Source organism: Plectropomus leopardus, chromosome 9, assembly GCF_008729295.1.
Source record: "Plectropomus leopardus isolate mb chromosome 9, YSFRI_Pleo_2.0, whole genome shotgun sequence".
Taxonomy (NCBI): Eukaryota; Metazoa; Chordata; class Actinopteri; order Perciformes; family Serranidae; genus Plectropomus; species Plectropomus leopardus.
Window position 1 is genome coordinate 18,926,863 of NC_056471.1, and position 24,228 is coordinate 18,951,090.

The 24,228-nt window shown below is 40.7% G+C and overlaps 1 protein-coding gene across 2 annotated transcripts in view; it reads right to left on the reverse strand.

Annotated features, from left to right (window-relative positions):
- The window catches only part of pcdh11 (protocadherin 11), a 148,197-nt gene extending 126,308 nt beyond the window's left edge, over positions 1 to 21,889 (reverse strand). For both annotated transcript variants that reach the window (XM_042493963.1, XM_042493964.1), the window contains exons 1-3: positions 21,225 to 21,889; positions 14,911 to 15,488; positions 4,656 to 7,163 (exon numbers count right to left, since the gene is read on the reverse strand). In XM_042493963.1, the coding sequence (XP_042349897.1) occupies positions 4,656 to 7,163; positions 14,911 to 15,447 (3,045 nt within the window). In that variant the 5' untranslated portion in view covers positions 15,448 to 15,488; positions 21,225 to 21,889. The remainder of the gene's footprint in view (positions 1 to 4,655; positions 7,164 to 14,910; positions 15,489 to 21,224) is intronic.
- Between the last annotated feature and the right edge of the window lie 2,339 nt (positions 21,890 to 24,228).

Below are 24,228 nucleotides of genomic sequence, written 5' to 3' on the forward strand. Positions count from 1 at the left end.
TAGGCCCACTCTTTCTTTCGGACCCTTGCCAGTGGGTCCTCTGATATGTACAGAATATTTTGTTGTTCCTAAGAAGGTTAGCAGCACATCTGCCAGTATCTGAATCAGGAAGAATCTGACCTGATAGTGCTTACATTAGCAAGGCACAGTGATTACAGATGCAATGACTCAACAGAAAACGACAACAACAAAAAAAAGGATGATAGTAAAATAAAATAAAGCCCTACATAACCAGTCGCTAGGAATTAATACCACGATCAGATTTGATTAACAAGCCTAGTTAGCCTTTTAAAATCACGGCTTCCTCCCCTGGCTATGCACCCACTATGAGTCAGCACAAGCGCTTTGTCATCAGACCATGGGTGGCTAGTGTGAGAGGCCCATACCTTCACCCACACAAATAAAAGACGAAATGCAAAGTATTCGCCACCGCCCTCCAATGCATTTCTAATATGATCTTTTATTATAAAGATGATAGAATAAATTGCATTATAAATAAGGCGTAACTACAACATTTATAGTCTGGAGCAGTGGTTCCCAGCCGGTCCAGTCACAGGGTCCAAGATTTCCTTTTAGTCATTAGTTCAAGGTCCACACATTAGATAAATTACCACTTACTCAATTTTATTTCACAACATGTAAGCATACTGGCTTAAAACACAAATAGATTAATATAATTGCAATTATGACGAGAAACAGCAGTACAAAATAAAACTTATGTGCAGGAAATTCACTGTACTAAAGTATGTTTTTTACAAACTTGTGACATTTATGAGTCATTCAGAATGGATACACAACCCTATTTTGGACTGCAACCCACCAGTTGAGAACCACTGGTCTAGAGGTTACACTGTAAAAAGAAGCTTTTTCTTTTAACTTAGAAAAAAAAATGTGTTGAGGCTACCTTAAAATCTGAAGTGGAAAAAATGTGAGAAGACAAGTTGAAATAATTTTGTAATGATTCATACTGTCTTCTCAAATTCAGTAAACTTAAAAATTTAATGCAGCTCCGACACCAAGTTTTATTTTATTTTTTTAAGTTAAAAGAAATAGTTTCTTTTTACAGTGCATGTAATCAAACTGCAACGTATGTAGCACTACAAAAACACTTACTGCAGCTCCTCCTATATAGAGTCATAGGGTGTTAGTTTTTCGTGACCCTATACGTGCTCCGTGGACCCTGAATTACGGACCAAACAAAAGAATGTATTTGCGTTTTTTATTCCCTCCATATTCATGGTGATGTCTAAGATCACTCAAGCAGGGTGGTACTCATTTGATCTGCCTCCGCTGAAGCACATACTCTCACAAGAGCTCCTCATCACTGGAGGCAGATTGACCTCTAATATCACGGGGTAGGGGTTAAAGGAAAATGATGAGATGCGTAAAAAAAACTGGGAAGAGAGGAAAAAGTGGGGGTGGAGGGGCTCTCTCTGTATAATGAAGCCATATGGTGACACAAATCTGTGGTCTCTGAAGTATTTTTACAAGCTCTATTCTTTATCAGCTACATCTGTAAAGTCCCTGAAAACATTTTGCTGACCTTCAACCGTAATCATCTCCTCCTGCGTGCCCTCCACATCGTTATTCCATGGGTGGGCTTTTTGTCTTTGCTTTATTTTCAGCTGCTTTAGGTGCGTGGGAGGGTGTGGGGCAATGAGAGATCACTGTAAAGGCACTAAAGCACCATCTGTCACTGTGATGAGCCAAAAGGAAAACACGACAACCTGCCTGTGATCTTTGCTTTTTGGACCTCTGGTGTCAGGGTTTAGGTTCAAGAGAGGCCGAATCACTGGCATTGACCGACCAGATTCAGCTTTTGTTTTAACAGTCACACTTGAAAAAAAAAATCTCTTCTAGAGCGCTTAAATATTCTCTCTTTTGTACCTCCTCGGATGAAAGCAGCTGCCACACTTTTTGAAGGAGTGTCCTTCTTCAGACTTTAGACGGAGACGAAATCAAGCAGAGATGAAATTATAATAGCTTTGACAAACAGGACAGCTGGTCATCTTGTCACATCACTTCGGATCCTGGGAACGTGACTCACCCAAGGATAGTACGTGGCATCGCTGATAATCTTAAAGGACGGCTGCCTTTTTTCTTCTGTCTTATCAGCCTCATTCGAAACCTAATTACGGTGATTTTAATCATACTGTATTACGAGTGATTAACCCTTTAGTGCATTTAATTAACCTTTGCAGCCACCGATTCTCATCAGGCAAAGCTTCATGCTACTTTTTTTTTTCCATGACACAGGCTTTAAATAAGCACACTTAAAACTGGTGGGAAATCTAATGTCTAAAGTGGGAGGCATCACTTGTCAATTGCTCAAGGGGACAGAGAAAATTTGATGTATTATCAGCTTAACATCGCTGAAGATATGCTTGGTGAGTAGAATCAATGAGGACATATTTTTCTTGATAATATTCAAATTCTGGGAGTGTGTGACTCCCAAATATGATCACATTATACAGATAAAACCTGACCTCTCTTAGAGAAATTAATACATATATAGTACCTGTGAAATAAGCTGATTCAAACAGAGCCTGAAGATTTTGTAGCATGTTTACTAATCATAAATTCATTGATTTTAAATTATTCCGACAAAAATACTCCACTCTGATCAGCAACCTAAGTGAAAATCAATTTAAATCCTTGATGCATAAAATTCATGACGGATAATAATTCAGAATTGTAGAACACAGACGGAATATTTCTGCATATTTCAGGGCAGTCGCTTGCAGTAAGAGGGGAAAATCATCCTGACAACTCGTCAGTGTGTCATATAAACACATTATGAATTAAATCTTTGGTACCAAGGGCATGTAGTTGGCTTATGTATAATGTACCATGGCAGAGCATAGCTTTTAACCAGGATTTCAAATAAAAGGTGGATGAAGGGAATGACTATCAACTCTGTGTGGGTGTCTTCATAAATTATCCTAAGCACAATACTTCACGGGATCAACAGTCATTTATCAAAACTATGCCATGAGGAATTTGAACGCTTGCTAGATGTCACACAGAAGCGTACTGGGAGGGAAAAAGACAGAAATGAACCAAAGATCTGAAAACTGTGTGCAATGTGAGGCTAGACGCAAACAAAAGCAAGCACCTCATCAAACAAAATCAATTATTGATGCAATATCATGAAATTGACCCAGAATTGGATGAATGGCAGTTGCAATAATTATGATCAAAACAGTGACAAAAATGAAAGCCAATGCAACCGAGCAACAACCAAACCCTCAACAAAATCACAAACAAATATGAAAAAAAAAAAAGAAAATCATGGCAAAAACCAACGAATTCAGCTGGATGGATGACAAAGAGGGAAAATATGAAAACACACCTATCGATATAAATAAATTACTACCCTCGTGCACAGACTAGTCAGCCTTGATTAGCTCCTTTGTGCTGGTGATAGCAGGTCAAATATCAACATGTACGTACTCTGCCATGTGTTAGGGATACACTGATCCTTAGTGTCGTCTTCAACACAAACTGCAACACAGACCTTTGTTGTGATGTCATTACAGCCTTTCCTGTGTGAGGTAATTTAACAGAATGTAAAGAATGTGTATCTACATATGCCGTTTATAACAATAATTGGGGTCATTAAAGTAGAGCATTTATGGGCTAAATGCAACGTCGACCTGGCAAGCTTTTTATGGACTACTGCTCCCTTGGTGTTTAAGTATATTGGTCTCAAGGCTCTGCGTCACCTTGATCCCTATGACCCCCTCCCCCCCACTACCCCAAGAAGTACTTAGTCTTCCCCACAGCGCTCTGCTCTGGCTGTCAGCACTGAGCAAGGCCACCTCTCTTTACCTCTGATTTACATTTATTTCCCTCGCCAGCTTTTATTTATTGGGGCACTTCGCATTTGGCACATATCTCTTACGGAATCATAAGCCCTTTGCTGTACCTTGGCATTCAAATGAGCTTCTCTCCCACAAAGCCTCACTGGCAAAGTGAAGACAGCACTTAATATTTTAAGGACACAAAAAGCAACAAAAAGTGGGACTATTTATCAAGTTGTTTGAGCACGTCCAGAGCACACTGTTTTACTTTTTGAATACCTGATGAATTGTCACTGTGGCTTCCATATTTATTTTTCGCTTTGCCTTGTTTAAACATGTCAGTCAAATATATTAGCACACAGCATCATTCGCCCTTGACCTCAAATGCATCAGTTCAATCATTGCCGCCTATCACAGGCTCTTCTAAATCAGGCTACATTGCCACCAACCACTCACAGTGAAGTTTAAAATAGCTAGCCATCATAATTGCCATGCTGCCATTACTCAAGCTTTTGAGCATTAAATTAACCTGCACATGCTTTTTTGTAAATGATTATGCAATTATGGCTGCTCACGAAGGAGGGTGAATGAATACATGAATTAATAACAATCAGTACAGTAAAAGGTTTGCTGTATGAATTGTGATAAATTACTTTTTTTTTTCTCTTTCGTTTTGTTGCACAATTTCTAAGTGCAAATGACATTCATGTAGACATGGTCATGGCCTGTGTGGGGAAATCCCCTGGCTCCATTCTGCCACCCTCCCCCCTTCACATCACCTACCACGGGACAGCAAGGGGAGTGTGAGTGGGGACTAGTGTGGGTGGGTTTAAAAAGGAAGTCATGAATTACCTGTCGGGTGGTGATTTGCCCCGCAGTCTTGAATCCCCCCTGACAGCTGCACTCTGAGACACTGTACGGGTCGGAGCTAGTCGATGAGCACTTGGAGAGTGAGTCACAGCCCACCACGAACGTGTTGTCCAAGGGGAGCTCCTGGATCACATGGTGTTTCTTCGGGGCCACTGGAGTCTCCGGTTTGATTTGAAATGTAGGCTGAGGGGATGCGGACTTGTAATGCTTGGCTAAATCTGGGCTGTCGGGTTTGAAGGTGGTGGGCGTGGTGGCCCAGTTGTACTTCCCCATGGTTTGCTCCTCTAACTCCACAGGGAGATCCAGTGTGCCATTAACATGCTCATGGGTGGGGTCGTCAGGCTTGGATTCATCTATGGTCACAAAGTTCAAGAGGAGACTCTTCGGGGATCGCTTCTTTCTCTTCTTCTTCTTCTTGATCTGACGGTTGTCTTGGTTGGGTGACACCCACTCGCCACTCTGCTTGCCCTTTTGTACCACTTTGTGTCTGGGTGTTTGTCTGCAGCGCACCAAGGCAGTCACAAATATCACCAAGATGACAGTCATGGTCCCTGCGATGATCGCGATCACAACAATCACATATCCGTTGGCTTGAGGTGTTACCTCGCTGTCCCCTATGTTACGATCCAAGGGTGTCTCCATACTTTTTCGCAGCTGCTCTTGGATAAAGGTAGCATTTGACACAGTGTCATTGACGAACAAGTGAATAAGTGCGATGGCATGTAATGACTCAGGCTGACCTAGATCTTTGACCTTGACGACCAGCCTATGCAGTCCCTGATCAGCCGCCACTATTTTCTCCTGCAGTGTTATGTTACCCGTTGTTTTGTCGATGGCGAAGAGACCTCGAGGGGAGACCCTAGATGTGATGATGATGCTGCTGATAATGCTGTACTGCAGCTCAGCATTCATACCTGTGTCATTGTCAATGGCGAACACTCTGGTGACCACAGCGCCGGGGGTGGTGGTGGTTCGCACTAGGTCATAGGAGTAATTGGAGGATGGGATGACGAACACAGGGCGATTGTCGTTCACATCAACCACATTGATAGTGACCTTGGCGTAGGAGGAGCTTGGAGGCTGCCCCCCATCGACTGCCTTGACCATGAATGTGTAGGAGCTTTGCTGCTCCCTGTCAAAGGTAATATTGGGTTTGATCACGCCGGTTTGGGGGTCAATGATGAAATTGTCTTTCCCATTCAAAACAGACAGGGTTATAATCGCATTATCTCCAGCATCTGCATCCGTCACTGTGATTAAACCCACAGTTCCATAAAGAGGCAGGTTCTCAGGCACATAGAAGTTGTACTCAGGGTGTGTAAAAGCTGGGCTGTTGTCATTAAGGTCCTGGACGATTAGCCTGACAGTGACATTGCTCTGCAGGGACGTGGAGCCATTGTCCCTCGCTATGACAGTGAATGAGTACCTTTCCTGCTTCTCTCTGTCCAGTCGTTTGCCAACTGAGAGAATTCCTGACCGTCTGTCTATGTTAAACCCGTCAGGCGCATCAGGGCCAAGAGTATAAATAATCTCAGCATTATGTCCGCTGTCTGCGTCAGTGGCGCTGATTTTTATTAACTGTGTAGAGGGGTCATTGTTCTCCGGTATGGAAAGTTGGATTTCTGGCTGGGGGAAGATGGGTGCATTGTCGTTCTCATCCTTGATTTTAATTAAAACCATAGCTGAAGTGTTCAAAGGAGGCGTCCCCCTATCCGAGGCCACTATCTTAATTGCATATTCTCGAGTCGTCTCATAATCTAGGGGGGCAGCTGTCTCTAGTAAAAATTGATCATTAAAGACAGGCTTCAACCGAAAAGGAACGTCATGGTCAGTGTAGCAAGCCACTTTGCCATAAAGATCTGCATCCTTGTCGGTAACAGTGATGAGGGCTATTTTGGTGTTGAGAGGCGCATTTTCAGACAGCAGAACAGTCCCATTAACCAGGTTGATAATGTAGCGAGTGTCTATGGAGGGAACATTATCATTAACGTCTGTTACGTTAACAATCACGGTGGCTCTGGAGGGGGTGGAGCTGCCATCGCTGGCAAGGACGATGAGTTTGTGAACAGGAGTTACCTCCCTGTCCAGTGGCTGCTTCACAGTGATCAGTCCCGTAGAGCTGTCGATGGCAAAGTGACGTTTGGTTGAGGCAGAGATCTGGTTGCTGAAGGCGAAGTGGATCTGTGCATTGGAACCCAGGTCTGCATCTGAGGCATGAAGCTGAGCAACAGATGTCCCCATGGGTGCATTCTCTGGCACGGTGACCTCCAGCTCGCTGTCCTTGAAGACGGGGCGATTGTCGTTGACATCAGAGATGGTGACTTGGAGGATGGCAGTGCTGGACTTGGGAGGGTTGCCACCATCTTCCACCTTAATCTTCATGACAAAGGTGTCCTTCTGCTCACGATCCAGGTTCTGCTGCACGATAAGCTGCGGCCACTTGTCACCTTCAGGAGTCTCAATGATGTCTAAGCCAAACTCGCTGACACTCTGCAAAGACAAGACAACATTTTGAGTTGGATTTATTCTGTTTAGTACTCATTATATTCACATTTAAATATCACATGCAACACAAGTTTTGAGTGTTGCTTTGACTGTTTTTATCTCATTTTTTCGTTATACAATCTCAGAACTGGTTTGTTATTGGTCTGATGCAGTGGTGGAGTGTAACTCAGTACATTTACTCAAGTACTGTACTTAAGTACATTGTGAGGTAGGCCTGTTTGCACATTACTTTTATTAAATTTAGACTATTGCATAAAAAGCATTAAAAAAGTTTATAAAATTTATTTTTGTTGGATTTTTGTTGCATTGCATTTGTTTTTGTTGCATTTTTGTTTGTTTTATTTTTGCTTATGTTTTGTGAATTACAGTTCATACAAATACAGCATAAAAATAAATAAAAATGGCAAATAAATGGACAACTATTCTGTTTTCTAATTTGTATTAAATTTCTTTTATTTTAGGTTTTTCTTTGGGTGTTTTTATTATTTTTTCTGAATTGATTACTTTTACTTTAATACTATAAGTACATGTTCCTGACTATACTTACTCTCACTTAGGTACAATTTTCAATGCAAGACTTTCACTTGTAAGAAAAGAGACATGTGGTAAAGGATCCAAATACTTCTTCTGCCATGGTCTGATGAGGACAAGCCTCTGAGGGCAACAGTCAATATTGTGGGGGTTCCGGTACAGCTAGCAAATATCTTGGCCAAGACTCCCTCTTTCATGTGCAGATCATTTTGACTAATCTCTATGAACAGATATCTGCATAATAATTCTGATAAAAGAAAGCTAATTAAAAGCTAAATCTTCAGATGATAGTCAAAGGGTCCAGAGATTGCATTTGGCCAGTGTGTTCCATGTAATGTGCTCTCAATGTGGACTGTTTACCTGCCATTCAAAAATGACTGGTCAATACGAATCGGATTACAATTGAACAGAAACCAGAATGCCTCTGATAAGAAAACCTTGTGCCATTGCCTAGAGATTCTGCATACATATGTAGATGATGTTATTTTCTATATGACCTGAAGGTCTAAGGTTCGAGGGTTCCATATGCTGTGCAAATTGTAAAGCAATCACTGACCCTTAAAACCATGAGTAAGAATACCACAGTTTCATAGAGTATTAAAGAAAGGTACAGATCTCTGCAGTGATGTAAAATATGTTCTACAGCATTCCTCCTATTTTTTTTTCAGATTTGTTAATTGTCTTAGAAAGCCATACAGCTTGTTGAGGTATTTCCTTAGGTTACTTACATTCATTTGTAACTGTTCTCGGGATCAGGCTTTAAGGCAGTGATGGATGTCAAGAGCAAATTAAACAGCCCAGGACATTTTAAAACAAGGCAGCTGTTTTTTGGCTTAGTTCTGCTCATCTCAGTTCGGCACCCATTAATCAAAAGCCTTTTAAAACATGCTAATCATCAGCTAGTTTTACTCATTTTCTACATACACTTTACAGTATTTGCCCTCAAAACACAGGACATATCAGCTTATTAAGCCTTTTAAAAATGTGACCAATCAATGTAGTGAATCTAGTCCAGCCACCCCTCCTAGCAACTACTGCTTGAAGGAATTCATTTACTTCCTTGTCCGAATTTTCTTTTTGCCTTCAAATGAGATTTCACTCTACCTTCCTATCTTGTGTAAAGTTAGAATAGAGCAGGCAGCATTGCAGCATTTCAACTTCATAATGGGAGGGAGAAAGCTGGAAATGGAGATACAACAATGAGAACCCATTTTAAATACACTGCAAGTCCAGATCACCACAGATTAAGAGAAGGGAGTGTAAAAACGCTGCATATTAGGAAGGCTTTTTGCTCAAGAAGGGCTAAATCTAGGCAAAAGTAAAGCCGGAGGAAAATGAAAACAAATGCATAAGTAATCCCCATGAGAAACCAGAGGAACTGGCACTGGCTGTTAAGAGTAATTGCCTTCCACCCAAAAAAAACACTTGCACTAATATTTACAATTTCAGATGGGGTATGGTATGGATCCATAAATGTTTTCAAATTAGACGAGAGAGGAAGGAAAGGAGTGAGGAAGAGAGAGACAAGTGACAGAAAAGGGGAGAAAGAGAGAGCAGGGGGGAGGAAATACGAAGAAGATCAAGCCCATGAATGAGCTGCATGCACATTATGAAACAAAGAAGCCCTTTGAAGCTCTTTCAGTCAGAAGCAGTTTCATGGTAAAACAAGAAAAAGCATCCTCTTTAAAGAGATAAGCTTCATGCTGCACATAATGTTGGAAGAGATTACTCTGTCTAGGCACAGCTATCAAATGAGATTAAGATATATACATTCTCCTCGTTCAAGGGAGGAACATTTCAACCAAATTGTGAGCACAAGTAGGTTTTAAAATCTCTAACCGTCCTCGTGCCAGCATAGTGTTGTAGCCGACACAAGGAAACGTGCAGCTGCAGCATGTAAATTATTATGTACTCTGAAAAACCGCTTGCTGAGGGAGTGTTGTCAACATGTCAGTGATTGACAGAACTACTTAAACCAGCCAATGCTGCAGCAATGATCTTTCAGACCTTATTCTGTGATCCTTCTGGCAAGCAAAAATCATATAGGGGAACGCAGACATGGTATATAAGGCTGTGCATGGAAATGTAGGGAAACCGCCTTATGGATGGACTGTGCTGAATCTTTATGCACATTGCTGAACTATTTCTGTCATAACTTAAAGGTCCAAGACAACATTCTGCGGGCTCTATTGCTAAGCACTACTCCATCCGCACAGAGCTCCTCAATCCCCAGTTGTTTGAATAGTTCACAGATTCGGCACAGTAGCTGAGTATCTGCACACTGATATTTGGCAAAGCCTGATTTAATAGTAGGATGTTGAGTTAGGATGTGTCAAAGGGAATGCTGCACAATGATTTATGAGCCAGCATTTCCTCTATGCTTTTGTCTTGGTTTCACACAATTTTACAACTGACAAGACAGCACTCAGCGCATTTCAATAAGTTGAAGGGAGCTATCTCTCAGGCTGTGCATCCTCCTGAATGCAGAATTAGTCTGGTGGATTGTGATAAGATCTAGGGCAGGCTAAGAAAAGGCCAAATACTTGCATGAATCACTCACTGGAAACCCTAAGGCTGAGCGAGAAGGACAAAGCTCTCTAAACGGCTAAGTGTGCACATTATACCATGGCTCACTCTTTCACCACACATACACTGTACAGGTACATGTCTTCTTGAACTTTGATGAGTTGCCATTCACTCCACATTACGGGTCTCTGCGGTGGATCGTGGAAGGATCAGGGCACTGTATATGTGGGATGTGTGCCGCACACAATCTAATCAGAGTTGGCTAATTCAAATGGTATGACTGAGGGATACTGACAGAAGCAGAGGTGGCTGATGATGAGGGAAGGATGACTCTGAACCCCCTTTCTGCAGACAGCGCCTCAGATTATCAGTGGATGCATCTTTCAGTCAAGTTGATGACCTTATTAAAACTAAGAGGAGACTGAGATTGGGCTGTGAATATATCAGGAGGACTCTAGTCACGGTGATGCCCATGGATAGGGCTAACTGGGGAGGGCTATTCATCACAAGCTATAGCACCTCTTTATAATGCTGATAGAAACTCACCCTCTCTCTCTTTCATTCCTCCCTCATTCTTTCTCTCCATCCCTCATCCACTTTTGCCCCTGGCCATGATCTCATGCATATAATTAAGACAAAAGAAGCTGGGAATTGTTTGTCTCTTTTCGTCAACCCCTAGAAGAGGATAATGTGTCAAAATAGGATGCTAATAAAAACTGGAAATGCTCGACAGTGAGCTCTCTGCCCCAAAATCCTATTCACTGCCTATAGGCAGCATGCAATGCATTAATCAAATGTTTCTTGCTACTTGGGAATGGAGCTTGAATAAATTTTGCATCTTCAAATGCAAAGTTAGAATCAGTTTAGGAATAAAATTATTCAAGCTCCGACTCTGAGTACCAGCTAAAAGACCACTCCATCCATTAAAAATATCTTAGGTATATTTCAGATAGGAATGTTGCAGAGGAAAAGCTAGTAAGGTGGCAAAAAGGTTAAGTCTAAGAGCTCTTCAGATCGCCCAGCTAAAATACGCACACCCACTTCATCATCCACTTTATCAAGTGAGGCATAGCCCAGCCAGCAGCAGAACATTGATCTACATGAAATGACTTGAACAAGACGCCCACCTCAAATGTGTCTGAAGATGCTGACATAGATGCAATTTGGATTAATGTGGTGTGCGATTCTGCAAACTCGTATGGCACTGGAATAAGGAAAGGGGGCAATGTTTGTGAAAAGCCAAAGTCCAGGGCAAAACCAATAGCAGAATTGCCTTAAGTCGTGAGAATGTTTCCATGTTGGCCTCTGAGTTATCCTATGAATACATAAAGTGATCAAATCTGCTTTCATGGGAGATCCTCCTCCATCCATGCATGTGATTGCTTTCTCTGACCTTGACCATTTCTTAGGACGCCTTCTCTGCATTTCAGGTGACGTAACACACCACTGCACCACACTGATGGCAGAGTTTCACTCAAAGTGTGATTACCAACCATTATGTGTGGTGCTGGAACATTGTGTTGGGTGAAATTACCCTTGTTCCTCTTAGCTCTGGAAAAGGACAAAGTTGTACAAAAAGAAGCTACCATGTTTCTTTCATTTGTTCTGTATGTTGACAATTTGGGCATGCTCCATGTGGAGTGGTAGACCATTGAGTGTGGCTCACTGTGCCACACAATGGTAGCAATTTCACCACCATGTTTTGCACAACACAAGGAAACTGGGCAAACTATCATTCTGAGGGAGCTTCTGAGACAAATCTCACAGGACCATACAAAGATAGTCCAAGGGTGGCTTAGCGGCCAAGAGCTATTCTAGGAAATGCTTGCACATTCCTTCCTCACTAAACCCTTGGCTTTCTGCACTTCTGAAATGAAAGATACCAAAGGTTGAACACGTTTTTGGCTCCTTTAATGTTTCTCTCTGAGTTTTACTCATATGGAACCTGGGACGCAAGAAAATTAATCTCGATCACAATGAGAATATAATGAGAAGAACTGAATCAGGGACGCAGTGCTGAGGATGCTCTAAGAAGAATTTCCTGCAAAAGATAATACAACCAGCGCCTAGGCGAGGGTTTTAGAAGGCTTTATATTGTGAAAAGGGCAAAGAAAATGATTGCAGATCATCATCATAATGAGCAGAACATTTGGTTGGTGATTTTCCAGGCATGAACAATTCAGGACGTTGCGCTGGAGAGGCCTTGGCAGTGGGACTCTTTAAAAATGCAAATTGGTATTCAAGGCAGACGCGGACAGCAATGATTCTGTTCATTCCAAACCCAGTTTTAACTTCATCTGAGACTCCAAGATGGACTTGTCATTTCTGTCTCGCACCGTGCTCTCAAAATGCAGTAACCTTTCTTTATTTATTATGTTTAGGGTTTCCTCCAGAGTGCTTGCATCTCCCTCTTTAATTACACTTCATTTGTAAGAGCGCATGTCATCTCCAATATTCATCTATCCACAAAGCATAGAGTGTTGTCTAGACTATAAATGAAGAATGCAAGATATTATCCTACAATTCAGGATTTAGGGCTGACTCCATTAGACAACAGAGAATATTGCACTGCAGTTTAATAAAGTACCAATTAGATGATGAAGAAAAGCTTTTCCTAGTTCTGCATGAGACACCTATTAACATAATACAGTGCTCTGCTTCTCACTTGTTTAAATCTACCATGTTCAGCACATGTAACCTGTTGCTGTAAATTGGACATGTGGTATATGCTGTGTGTGCACTTTCTACAGCGTGTTCTATGATATTACTGTACCCGGAGAAAACTTCTCCTTCTTTATAACCTTCTCTCATAATGAAATAAAGCATATGAAAATATTAATGGCTGGTATAAAACACTGTAGGCTTCCTGACATATTCGGCTTTATGAAAAAGTAGGTCATATTTTCAACATGTCAAAATTAATTTCCTATATGGATATACACTACAGCACTACAGCTCTACAGCAGGTTTACAGCAGAAACTACAATGCAGAATCTGAATCATACAAGAAAACCACGTGTGAGTAAACATCCAAAGACTGAACATATCGTAAGGATTCACTGATTAAAATAGTCACCCAATCAGACCTGATGTAGACAGGTGGCAAGCTGCAGGCATAACACTGTGACAGAGTTCAATCAATAATGTGTGCTGACTAATATTCAGCTTGCATCCATACAGTTATATGAAAGAAAATTAATTTCATACCTTCTTTACCATTTTATCCCTATATAATATTTCTCCAAGCTAAATTGCCACTTTGGTTTATCAGAGTAATTGCTTTTTTGCTTGGATTTACAAAAAGCCTATTTATTCTGCTAAAAAAGTTTTAACTCTATTCCATCCATAAAGCAAATCAGTAAATTGAAGACTATACCAGTAACATGAAGCTTCAGGCCCATACCTTTCACTATCAATATCTTTCACTCATTCACTGTGGAACTAAATTCAATTCTACAAGATGGCTTTTAGTTTAGACATGGCATTGCGGACATAAACGTCAGTTAGAAATTCAGTTTCTGCTTGGATGTTTTAAATTAGAATTTAATTGATTACAGCTGGCAATTCAGCAAACATCGAATAAAACAGGAATATATAGGAATCATGACCGCCACATTCTCAAGAGACTGAAGCAGACAGCACCTGCTTTAAATGTTATCACTAAACTGAATGGACATTATCAGTGGTTATCAGCCTTGTAGATATGGGTTAGGGGGGGCCTGCTACTCCTACTAGGATGCTCAGAGGAAACGATGATGGAGGAAGTCAGGTGATATAACATTGGAGTAAAAAGTGATGGAGTCCTTTCAGGAAGGAGATCTGAGTGGTGAATCAAACAAACACAGGACTTTCACCCAGGAGACTGGGGTTTTTGTTCCATGTTAACCAAAAGTCAAAGTTTTCTCATTTTACCGATATATAAATATATAAAATAAAGGTAATATAAATCATTGCTGTGTCTCAATTTGAATACCTCCATTAGTAGAGCATTACCGCCAATATTTTACAGTGATTGTCACCAGGCTTATTTGCTTGTTCTCTGGAGCGTCTACAATTGCTGCAGCTTCCTTAGCAACCATTCTCACAAATTTATTGTCCAAAGCCAAATAGGTGACCGCCGGAGGTGAGAAGTGTCCAGCATTCCACATCCAACTCTTTAAATGCTATGAGTGTGCCATCCAAATACTCAAAGCACACAGCATTTTGACATACTTTACAGTGTGAAGGCACTCGTGCACTGAAAACAGCAAGTGTGAGTATGGCAGAATATAGCACATTATCTTTTTTCCAAACCTAACCATGTAGTATTGGTGCCCAAACTTCACAAAACTGAAAGGAAAATAATTGATAATCACCATTTAATAGGCTGATAACACCCTCCTGAACCTAAAAGTAGGTGTAGAAGGCCCCTTCTAACACATAATAATTATTATTATAATTAATTATTTAATTGAGTGATAACATTTAAATGTATACCAACAAAATCAATATTCACAACCAAATGGACCTTTAGAAATAGGCTTCATATCAACACAAAATTGTTTGTTGAGTTTGAGTTAGTTTGTATGTAAATGGATTTGTATCAAAATTAAGAGGAGCTAATGCCACTGTGAAACAAATAATAACATTTCCTGTTTCATTTATGTGTGAGAGATGAAATAGGAGCGAGCCTCACCTTGACCAGTTCATAATGTTGAATCCCATTGATCCCAACATCAGGGTCAAACGCTGAGGGCACCGGGTATCGGGTGTTGATGGCTGTGTTCTCCGGGATGGAGATGTTTATTACAGTGGACTGGAATAGGGGTGCGTTGTCATTTACATCCTCGATCAGGAAGCGGATCTTGACCAATCGGAAGATCTCATCTGGCAGCACGGCCACCTCAATCTCATAGTAGCAGCGTTTCTCAGCGAAGACCCCTGAACACAGCTTCTCCCGGTCAATTCTGTGATTGGTGGTAAAGATCTCCCCGGTGTTGGCCTCCACCCTCACCAAAGGCACGTCACCTGTCTTGTACACAGGTTTGAACTGCAGCGGCGAGGATAGCCTGATGTTGGGGTCCAGGTTGAGGTCGAGGTCCTTGCGCAGGTTCCCGATGCGGACGTTCTCCGGCTGCTCCTCCTTCACCGTGTAGTCCCTCTCCTGGGCCCGACATAGCACGACCACACAGGTGAGCAAGACCACCACATAAGCCTGACTTGCTAAGTCCATACTCAAGAGTGGATAGGAGCTTCACTTCTACAGCAGCAATTCTGCCACAAGAGAAGCGAGACAGAGAGAGAAAAAAAAAGAATGGGAAGAGAAAAAGACAGAACACACAATGTCAGTGAACAAAATTGCACGGCATTCAAGTTCTGCTGTAATTAGTACTATTTTCCCTCACGGAGAGTTTTCAACTTGACCTATTCATCCTAACTAGTTATGAGCCCACATCCTTCGCATGTCTTTGAGAGCAAATTAACGGCAGTTTTACACAATTAACCTTTGATGACATCCACTGAGCAAGCGGACACGTAAAGGTTAGCAGTTCACGTATTCCATCAATCCATTTCATCGCTGTAATGAACCATTTCATATTTTTATTGAGAAGTATGAAAGCATTTGAGTTCAGTGTTGCGACAAAATTGTTTGCTTTGAAAGCTTGTTCACAAACTAGTGCACATGGAAACATGGGATGAAGAGAAAAACTTAGCTCATATCTGAGTCAATAAGATGCAGCGGTGTCTTCATAAACTGCACCTCACATACAGACCTGAGCATCAGTGCCTCCCTGCATGCACACGAACACACACACACACACACACACACACACAAACTTGCAGTAGTACCGCTTGACAGCAGCTATTAATGGAAAACCTCATTTGCTCTGAATGTAAACAATTGAGCTCACAAATATTTCATGAACGCCCATGTGTGTAAACATACACGGTAAGATAAGAGCACTGTTTAGAGCATCTCCGGTGGAAGGAGACAACACTGTGAAATTATTTATTGTGGGAGCCACCATCAGTCAAATTAGTGAAATTTAATCATAACTTCATTACATCCTGACGAATGTGTTTTCTCTCAACATCAAATTTGAACAGCATTCAGTTTGCTGTTTGTGCTGAACAATGCATATGATAAAACCTTAAAGAGGAAATGCAGTGCAGATGGGTTTACCACCACAGAACATTATTCATTAACAAATGTGTTGGTTGTCACTTCATTTGATGCTGTTGTTCTACAAAATCTTTAACCGTTTTATATGTGCAAAAAGCTTGCCAAAGGGCAAGAACCCCATTTGCCAAAACCCAAGTAGGTCATTGGAAGATGATGAAGGAGTCATACTCTGCAATGCCTTCCCTGCCAGTACATGCTAGCATGAAATATTGACTGCTTTACACCAGTTAATTAGTAGAATATTTAGTAAGTTATTAGGGGAGTTACTTCATGTGGTTTGCTAGCTCACATTTGGACCTATTCATTCATTTAATCCATACTCGGATATCTTTAATAAATGAAATTCCATCATTTCCACCACAATCACATAAATTGCTTGGGCACGCAGGGTTTAATTGCCTGTTGGTATTGCAGTGGTGGTAATGCAGTGTAGTTATCAAAGTATATCCATGTTCAAAAGATTTTTTGCAGTGGAACAACAGGATTACATTATTTAGAGTGTTTTAGTGTGCAATGACGTAGAAAGCCACCAATGCACTGCTATGTTTACTCCTCATAATATTCCTGGCTCCCCATGTGGATTTCAGTGCAATATAAGTAATGACTAATATAATTTCATTGCTCATATCCCCCTGTGTATTTAGGTCCACCAACCCCCTGAGTGTTTATCAACCGTACAATTTTCCTCAAGATATTGGTTTGTATTCATAAGATAGCTGCCTTGAAATCAAACGACCATTTCCTTTAACGTATGGCAAAAGTGCATGACAGCCATCACAGGAACGATGTACAGCTGGTGCTGAAAATGCATACATACCGGCGGTAACAAGGGACTGCAAATAGCTCTTTGGGAACCTTAATATTCCCTACTTTATGAAATTTCCATCCATTTACATGAGTCAAACAATATCCAGCAGAAAAGGTATGACTACCTAAACTGCTCTACAGGGGTCCTCTAAATTGGCAAGGCAACAGCATTCATAGCCACTGAAGCTCTCGGCCTACCGACAAAGGGGAATTGATTAAAAATAAGAATTTAATTAAGCTGGTTTTGAATCAGCAACAATTGCAAGGCATTCATGCAGCCTGTAAAGACAGATTTCTTTTCACACATTTCATAAAGCAGTCACACGAGACTCATTAAAGAACAGTTGGACAGGAAAAAACACACGGCTGACACCGATCACTCTGAGGGTTATTCATTCTACACGTATAGCAGGCAGTGTTAGACTGTCATGTCAAAATATTGATGAGATATATCCCATTAGGAAGTGTGACACACTTTACTTTGAAGTGTGCATCTTTCTGAGAGTGAGCAGCGATTGCTTTACTGTGATGATCGCCAGGCAGTCCAAGGCTGAGCTCGCACAACGCATAATGAAGTTTAAATTACATCCTTAAATGGGATGTGATTCGCCGAAGTGAAAAAACAGAAAAGATCAAAGCTTGATCTAGATTCCCTCTCCCTTGTAAGTGACAATAATGTTTCACAGGATGAAGGGGTGTAGTATGTTTTTGACTAAGACTACATGCAGGAGTACAAATGTAGTAACAAAAAGGACACTCTGGCAGTGCTGACGTGATGTTAAAAGACTGCATTGTACAAAAAGGGAAGAACTACATACATTTGATTATATGTTGTAGAAAATTACAAAAAACAGAGTTATTACCTTTCTACGTAAGACAAAATTGCTAAAATTACAATGTTAGATTTCTTTTTATGCAAGAGGCACGTGTTGCCCTTCAACATATTGCAGCCAAACTTGTTTACTCCTCATATTCTATTAACTCACTGCAGGTTATTTTATTGTAAGCAGGATTTTCCCAACATTTGCATGGCGTTCCACTTGTCACAACTCTTTATAAGCCTGTCCATGAGGGATAGGCTAGGTGAGAGAAGGAATTGTGCTGGAGGGAAAAAAAAGTAAGAGGGAGGGAGAAAGAAATCCTGGGTGTCAGTCAGAGTGTCTCCTTTGCTTACATTTCACTAGTCTCCTGAAATGCTATTTTGAGCCCCAGACAGCAGGTTGAATCCAGTAGGCAAACTCAAACCTCCCTCTTGGGAGACACAGAGTGAAGAGGAGCAGGCCGGCCCAGGATCACTTTACACAACAGCGTGATGGACAGGCCTTCCTGGTGTTTGCATCCGCTGAAGGTAGCAGTGAGAGGGGAGACATAGAGCTAGTGTCACCCCCTGCCTTCACCCCTAAAGACATCCTCAACTGGAAACTTTCAGCAGACTTAGTCTGAGGCTAGGAACCAAGACATTTGGAGTCCTTTAAGCGTCAAAGGCAGGTTTTTCACCACTGTTGTATCTATCAATATTGTCTTTGGATCCAAAGAGATTTTCAAAAGAGGGCACTGGTAGAAGTAATACTTTTGATTGTCTTGGGCTTTTTCTCTTTTAACAGCTTTAAGGATCGCTGACAGCCTGACAGACCAGGTTTCTGTCAAGATCAGTCAGTTCTTTTTTAGTCCACACAGCCAGAACAATTCTCTTTACAAGGTGGAAGAATAAAAGTTGTTTTCTCTTGGGAAACTTCAACAATGACTATATTACCTAAGTCATGCCGGAAAGTGAGAAAGTGCGAGAGAATGATGTTTGACATAAACGGCCACATTGACAATGTTAACAGTAGATTTAATACTGACAAAAGATGTACGATATATTTAAGTTCAAATATCACTGGGATTTGCACATCACACTATCTTGTATCAGTGAGAGGGGATATAGCTGATATATCAAAATTCTGACACATAATTTGAAGCAGAATGTTTGCATAAAGTCTGGCAATGCTGTTAAGCTGCATAACCCAGTGGCTTTTCACATTTCAATCAGATTTTTAATTCTTAGATAGACTTGGATTATGGAGAGTTGTGCTACTTGGGTAATTAAATGGTTGGTTGGTAATATTTCTTACCCTCCTGCATTAGCTAAATGACGAACTAATTTACAACCTTGTAATCATGGACCTCAAGAGGGCAGTCCATACATATAAATGTAATCCTAATGCCAAATATGAGTGTGATCATTTCGGTGTAGCTTTACATCATCTTTAACGTTAACTTTGACTTTAAAATCCATTACATTTAATGAAAATGTGACAAAATTTTAAATTATGGACAAGGAAATATATTTTTGTAATAACCATGCAATTGACTAAAACAAAGTCAAACAGAAAAACTGCAGCCCACAGCTGTATAAATTTTGAATAATTGCTAAAATTAAATTTTCTTTTTTTTATAAATGATACTGGAGAAACAATATGAAAATATATCAGAGGACATTTTTATAGATTTCCAAGTGACCATATTTTAAGGGCAATTTTGTGCTGTAGACACCATCATGAATACTGAAATATACAAATTCAATGTGAGCAGTCATATTTAATATATTATGCTTTATGAGAAGTAGAAAGGATGCTTCAAGTTACTCAGGACTAAAAATTGGCTTAAATGACAGACAAACTCTTAACTTACTGAGTTTTTAGATATGTGACTGTGGAGGCAGTGATTTTAAAAAGAGCTTGAATGTTAACAACCAAACACACACTGTAAGCAAAAACACCATCTTTGACACCTGGAGAAGCATGTCTGAGACTACAAATTAGTTTTGAGCTTTTTTGAATGCTTACAGCTTCCTAACAAGTTAACAACCCCCCCAAACCCATCACTCTGCAGTCAATAACCTATTTAGTTGAATTTATCGGAGGAATAAAAAATAACTGGAGATATGGTTGTAGCACCTCCACTTTATCAGTGTGTTGCAGACTATGATCAATTGCTTTGTACCTGCTGGTGAATTTGAATTGCGGATGTGCATGAGCAGATATTTGCAATTTTCAACTCAAACAAATACTTAGCCTGCTTCCATTTACTCACTGACTCTTCTTTTAATATAAACGCATCAGCCTACAGCCAAAATATGATGCTCACCTTGGGAAGGCTCGCATTACCATTTGATTTAATTCTCCAGCAAATATTGAGTTCAGAAGGCCTTATGGGACTCTTTAAAAAAAAGAGAAAACAGGCCCAATAATAATGCGTTGCATATTGAGCAGGTATAACATATTAGGAACCCAAACAACCAACTGTGGCGGTTAATCTCCAGACCAACGAGGGATTTACGTCGTGACTATTTGAACTAAATAATACTATATTTATTCATTTATTTTCAAGAGTGTGAGCGTGAGCAGACTGATTGGCCCTGGGGTTATGGTCTGTGACAGCTGAACCGCTTGACCAAAGAGCGCGCTGTTACCGCGCACCCACGCACCGAGCTTAGCGGCCAAGCTGCTGAGAAACCTGCACTGACAAGTCCCTGCAGTTGGATGCTCTTGGAAAGTAGGCCTATCTATCCAGCGATCTGTTGACTAAATAACGCCCGAAGTCGTGACCAACCGCGCGGTAGCTTATATTCATAATGCGACAACTCAGCTTCCACGATGCACCGTGGCCGTGGATAATTTCTATTTACATCAGGTGCGCGGGGACGCCTGTTATATCTTTTGGAGCAGCTCTAGGAAAACCCACGGAGCATCAAAATGACCCACAATCCAGACACACTGATTTATCCAACTGCCTTGTAGACTATCACTAAATTTTCGCTCAGCTAATGTAGCTTTCGGGGATTGTAAATATAGCGCAGGTCCTCAGTATTGAGACATCAATTTGATTTTTATACGGACCATATAAATTAGGCTGCTGGGCGCTCTCCAGCGTCTCCGAATGCGCTCAGGATACAGACCAGTCATCCGCTCAGAGACCACTTAAGTAAAAAACATTATGATCTCAGCAGTAAAGTCATGATTAGAAGCAAAGCTTACCTTTTCCGCTCGAATGGGATGAAAAATCAACCGTGAGTACCGTCGCGTGGAGACATCACTGATTTACAAAAAAAGAAGTGCCATGAATTAAACTGAAGTGGAAGGGGATCCTCATCAGAAGCGGCAGCAAAAAACGCAATGCAAGTAGAAAAAAAAACGTTATCCGCTACAAAAACTTATCCATGCGCTAAAAAAGCTGTGGTCCTCATGTGCAAGAGAGAAAAAATGCACAGCGATCAACTTTGTTTGAAAAGGACGCTGTAATTCCTCTTCGGGTGTCTTGGGCTCGCAATCCCACGGCCGAAGATACGCATTGATCCAAGCCTGTTTTATATTAACTTTGTATCCCTACCCTACGCGTGCCTTGAAATTCCTACTTTAATTTTACCAGCTTCAAATCTGCTTGCACCAAACGTACACGTGTGCGCAAAAAAAAAGGCGTCTTGACCCGCGCGTAAAACTTCAATCCAAGAGCGCAAAAAGGACTTCTGCTGAAAAACTGAAAGCTTACACCCTAATATATTTTATAACCACTTGTTTTGACTGATTCGAGGTTGTGCACGCTCCCCCAAAAAAACTCTTGAAGGAGGGATGCAGAGAGCGCATCGCCCCCCAATGGAGTTGGATCAAAGTGTGCCTCAGTGCAGCATCACTTACAGGAGCCGGGATAGGCGGTTCACCGTATCTGTCTGCTAAGCTGTAGATGTCTCAGTAGTATTGTATGAACTCAGTTCCTCAATACTGCCCACCTCTCTCCCTCTCGCTCTCCCTCCGACTGACATCATGGCGGAAGGAGGAGCCAACCGCAGATTTAAGAGCCCCGGTCCTCTTAAAGCCGCACTGCGTTGGAGAGATGCTTGCACTGAGAGATGTAGGTGGATGGCGGGGTATGTGTGGACCACAGATGCCTCTGCTGTTTGCAGAGTAGCCACACTGCTCCAGAAATCCGCCTGAAAGCAAGAGGGGGGCACTGTTCACTTTTATACCAAGCTTTGGTTCTGCTTTTCATTTCCAATTAGGTCTACTGTATCATCGGCACCTCTGAATAATGATGAGGTTCAAATTCTTTTCAGACATTCCCGAGAGTGTCAACAGGCCGTGGCAGAGCTCTTATCAGGGATGAGAAGAGAAATTAGCCCGATAATGGGTTTGTTCACAGTTTCCATAGTTTCCATGTATAAAATGGTGTCAAATTATTCCTGTGATGTGTGAGCCCGCCCCAGTTCAGCTGAACTGTTGAACACTTGAAATGCAAAAAATGACAAAAATGGCAACACAGGGTTACCTGGAAAATTGAGGGTAATATCATTTTATTAAAAAAAAAATGAGAAAGTGTCTCACTAAAATGATTCTAAACATTCAGCATCACAAAAGTGCTTAATGTTTTTTAACTGCGTGTAATTTGGACCACAATACCCATGGAGATGGAGCATCAACAAATCTGCTTGCAGCTGAAGGGCACTATGTCAGACAGGCATCAATGAGAGATATTGATCGGCTCAAAAATCCCTGATCACAAACCATCAAGCTGTCACTTTTTCTGCCGCAGCAAATTGAATGGGTGTTCTTGTCCTCAAATACCCTAAAGCTGATTCTAACAGGTGCTTTTATGGGGGTCGTAAAGGGTTATGGTCACACAAAGGTCAGATCATCACCAGCACTATGTTACAGCTGATTACCCTCATCCCTTTGCCATCACCTCATACAACAAATGGCTCTAACTTTGCATTTTAACAAGTTTAGCCCCTGGCAAGGTTTCATAAACAGCTATCTTCACCTGTTCAACATTTCCCTCCACATTATTTCATGTCACAACAGTCATCCCTGAAGACAAGGGGGCAGGGGTAGGGCTGGATGGCTGATTTGTGATGAGGCCAAATTATATTTTACTCTAAAAGTGACAAAAATGGCATTTTTCTAGAGAGAGAGAGAGAGAGAGAGAGAGAGAAAACACTGCATACAATCAACTGCTTTTTAATTTTACTGTTTGTCTCTGAGGATTTTTATGGACTCCTTTAATTCTTCAATTTTCTTGTGCTGCCTTCAGGTGGCTTTCACAAGGTATTTAACCCTTTGAAAATCTAATTAGTTTGATTTCTTTGAGGAAAAAAATGTGAAAAAAGGCAATGACTAACTGGCCAGGAAATGCCCACAAATTTCAAGAAATCTGTGAAAGGTTATAAGAAAGTCACCACAAATTGAATGGACACAAAAGGGCAGAATATATATATATATATATATATATATATATATATATATATATATATATATATATATATATATATATATATATATATATATATATATATATATATATATATATATATATATATATATATATACATATATATATATATATACTACAGAAAATGTCCTACATTTTCCTAATATATCTTGATGTGCATATTGTGTATATATGTTGTAGAAAAAAAAGGAAACATTTAAAAATGATAACTTTCAGCACATTTTGGAGGAATTTCCTTGTCTTCCTTTTTGCTTATTTTTAGGTGATTTACTTGTGACTTTTTTGATGATTTCGTGCTAATTTTGGGGCCCTGTCTTATGAAGTTGCTCATTGCTTCACCACCCATGTATGTTTTTGAAATAAATCAAACAAAGTTGTCCAGGTTTTAAAGGGTTAAGGAGTCTGCCATACAAAAAGCAGTATTATCTGTCAGAAGGCACAGAGTTGCTAATGTGTGATACTGTAGCTCTGGCCATTTTGATATTTTCAACTTTCTGGGGAAACTTTTGGCATTTCTAAAATCTACTTCATACACTGTCAAACCTTATAGGATGCATCAGTGGACTGTTATAATTCACCAAACTGAAATAAAGCTATATGTGTGTGTGTGTGTGTGTAAAACTAACAGTGGAGGAGATTACGGTTTTTACCCTTGATTGATTATTCATGGCAAATAATCCTTAGTTATGATGTTTCAGCAGCTTAACCAAACCAGAGGCTTAGTTTAAAGGTCCACTCTTTTTTTTCTACAGATCTTTG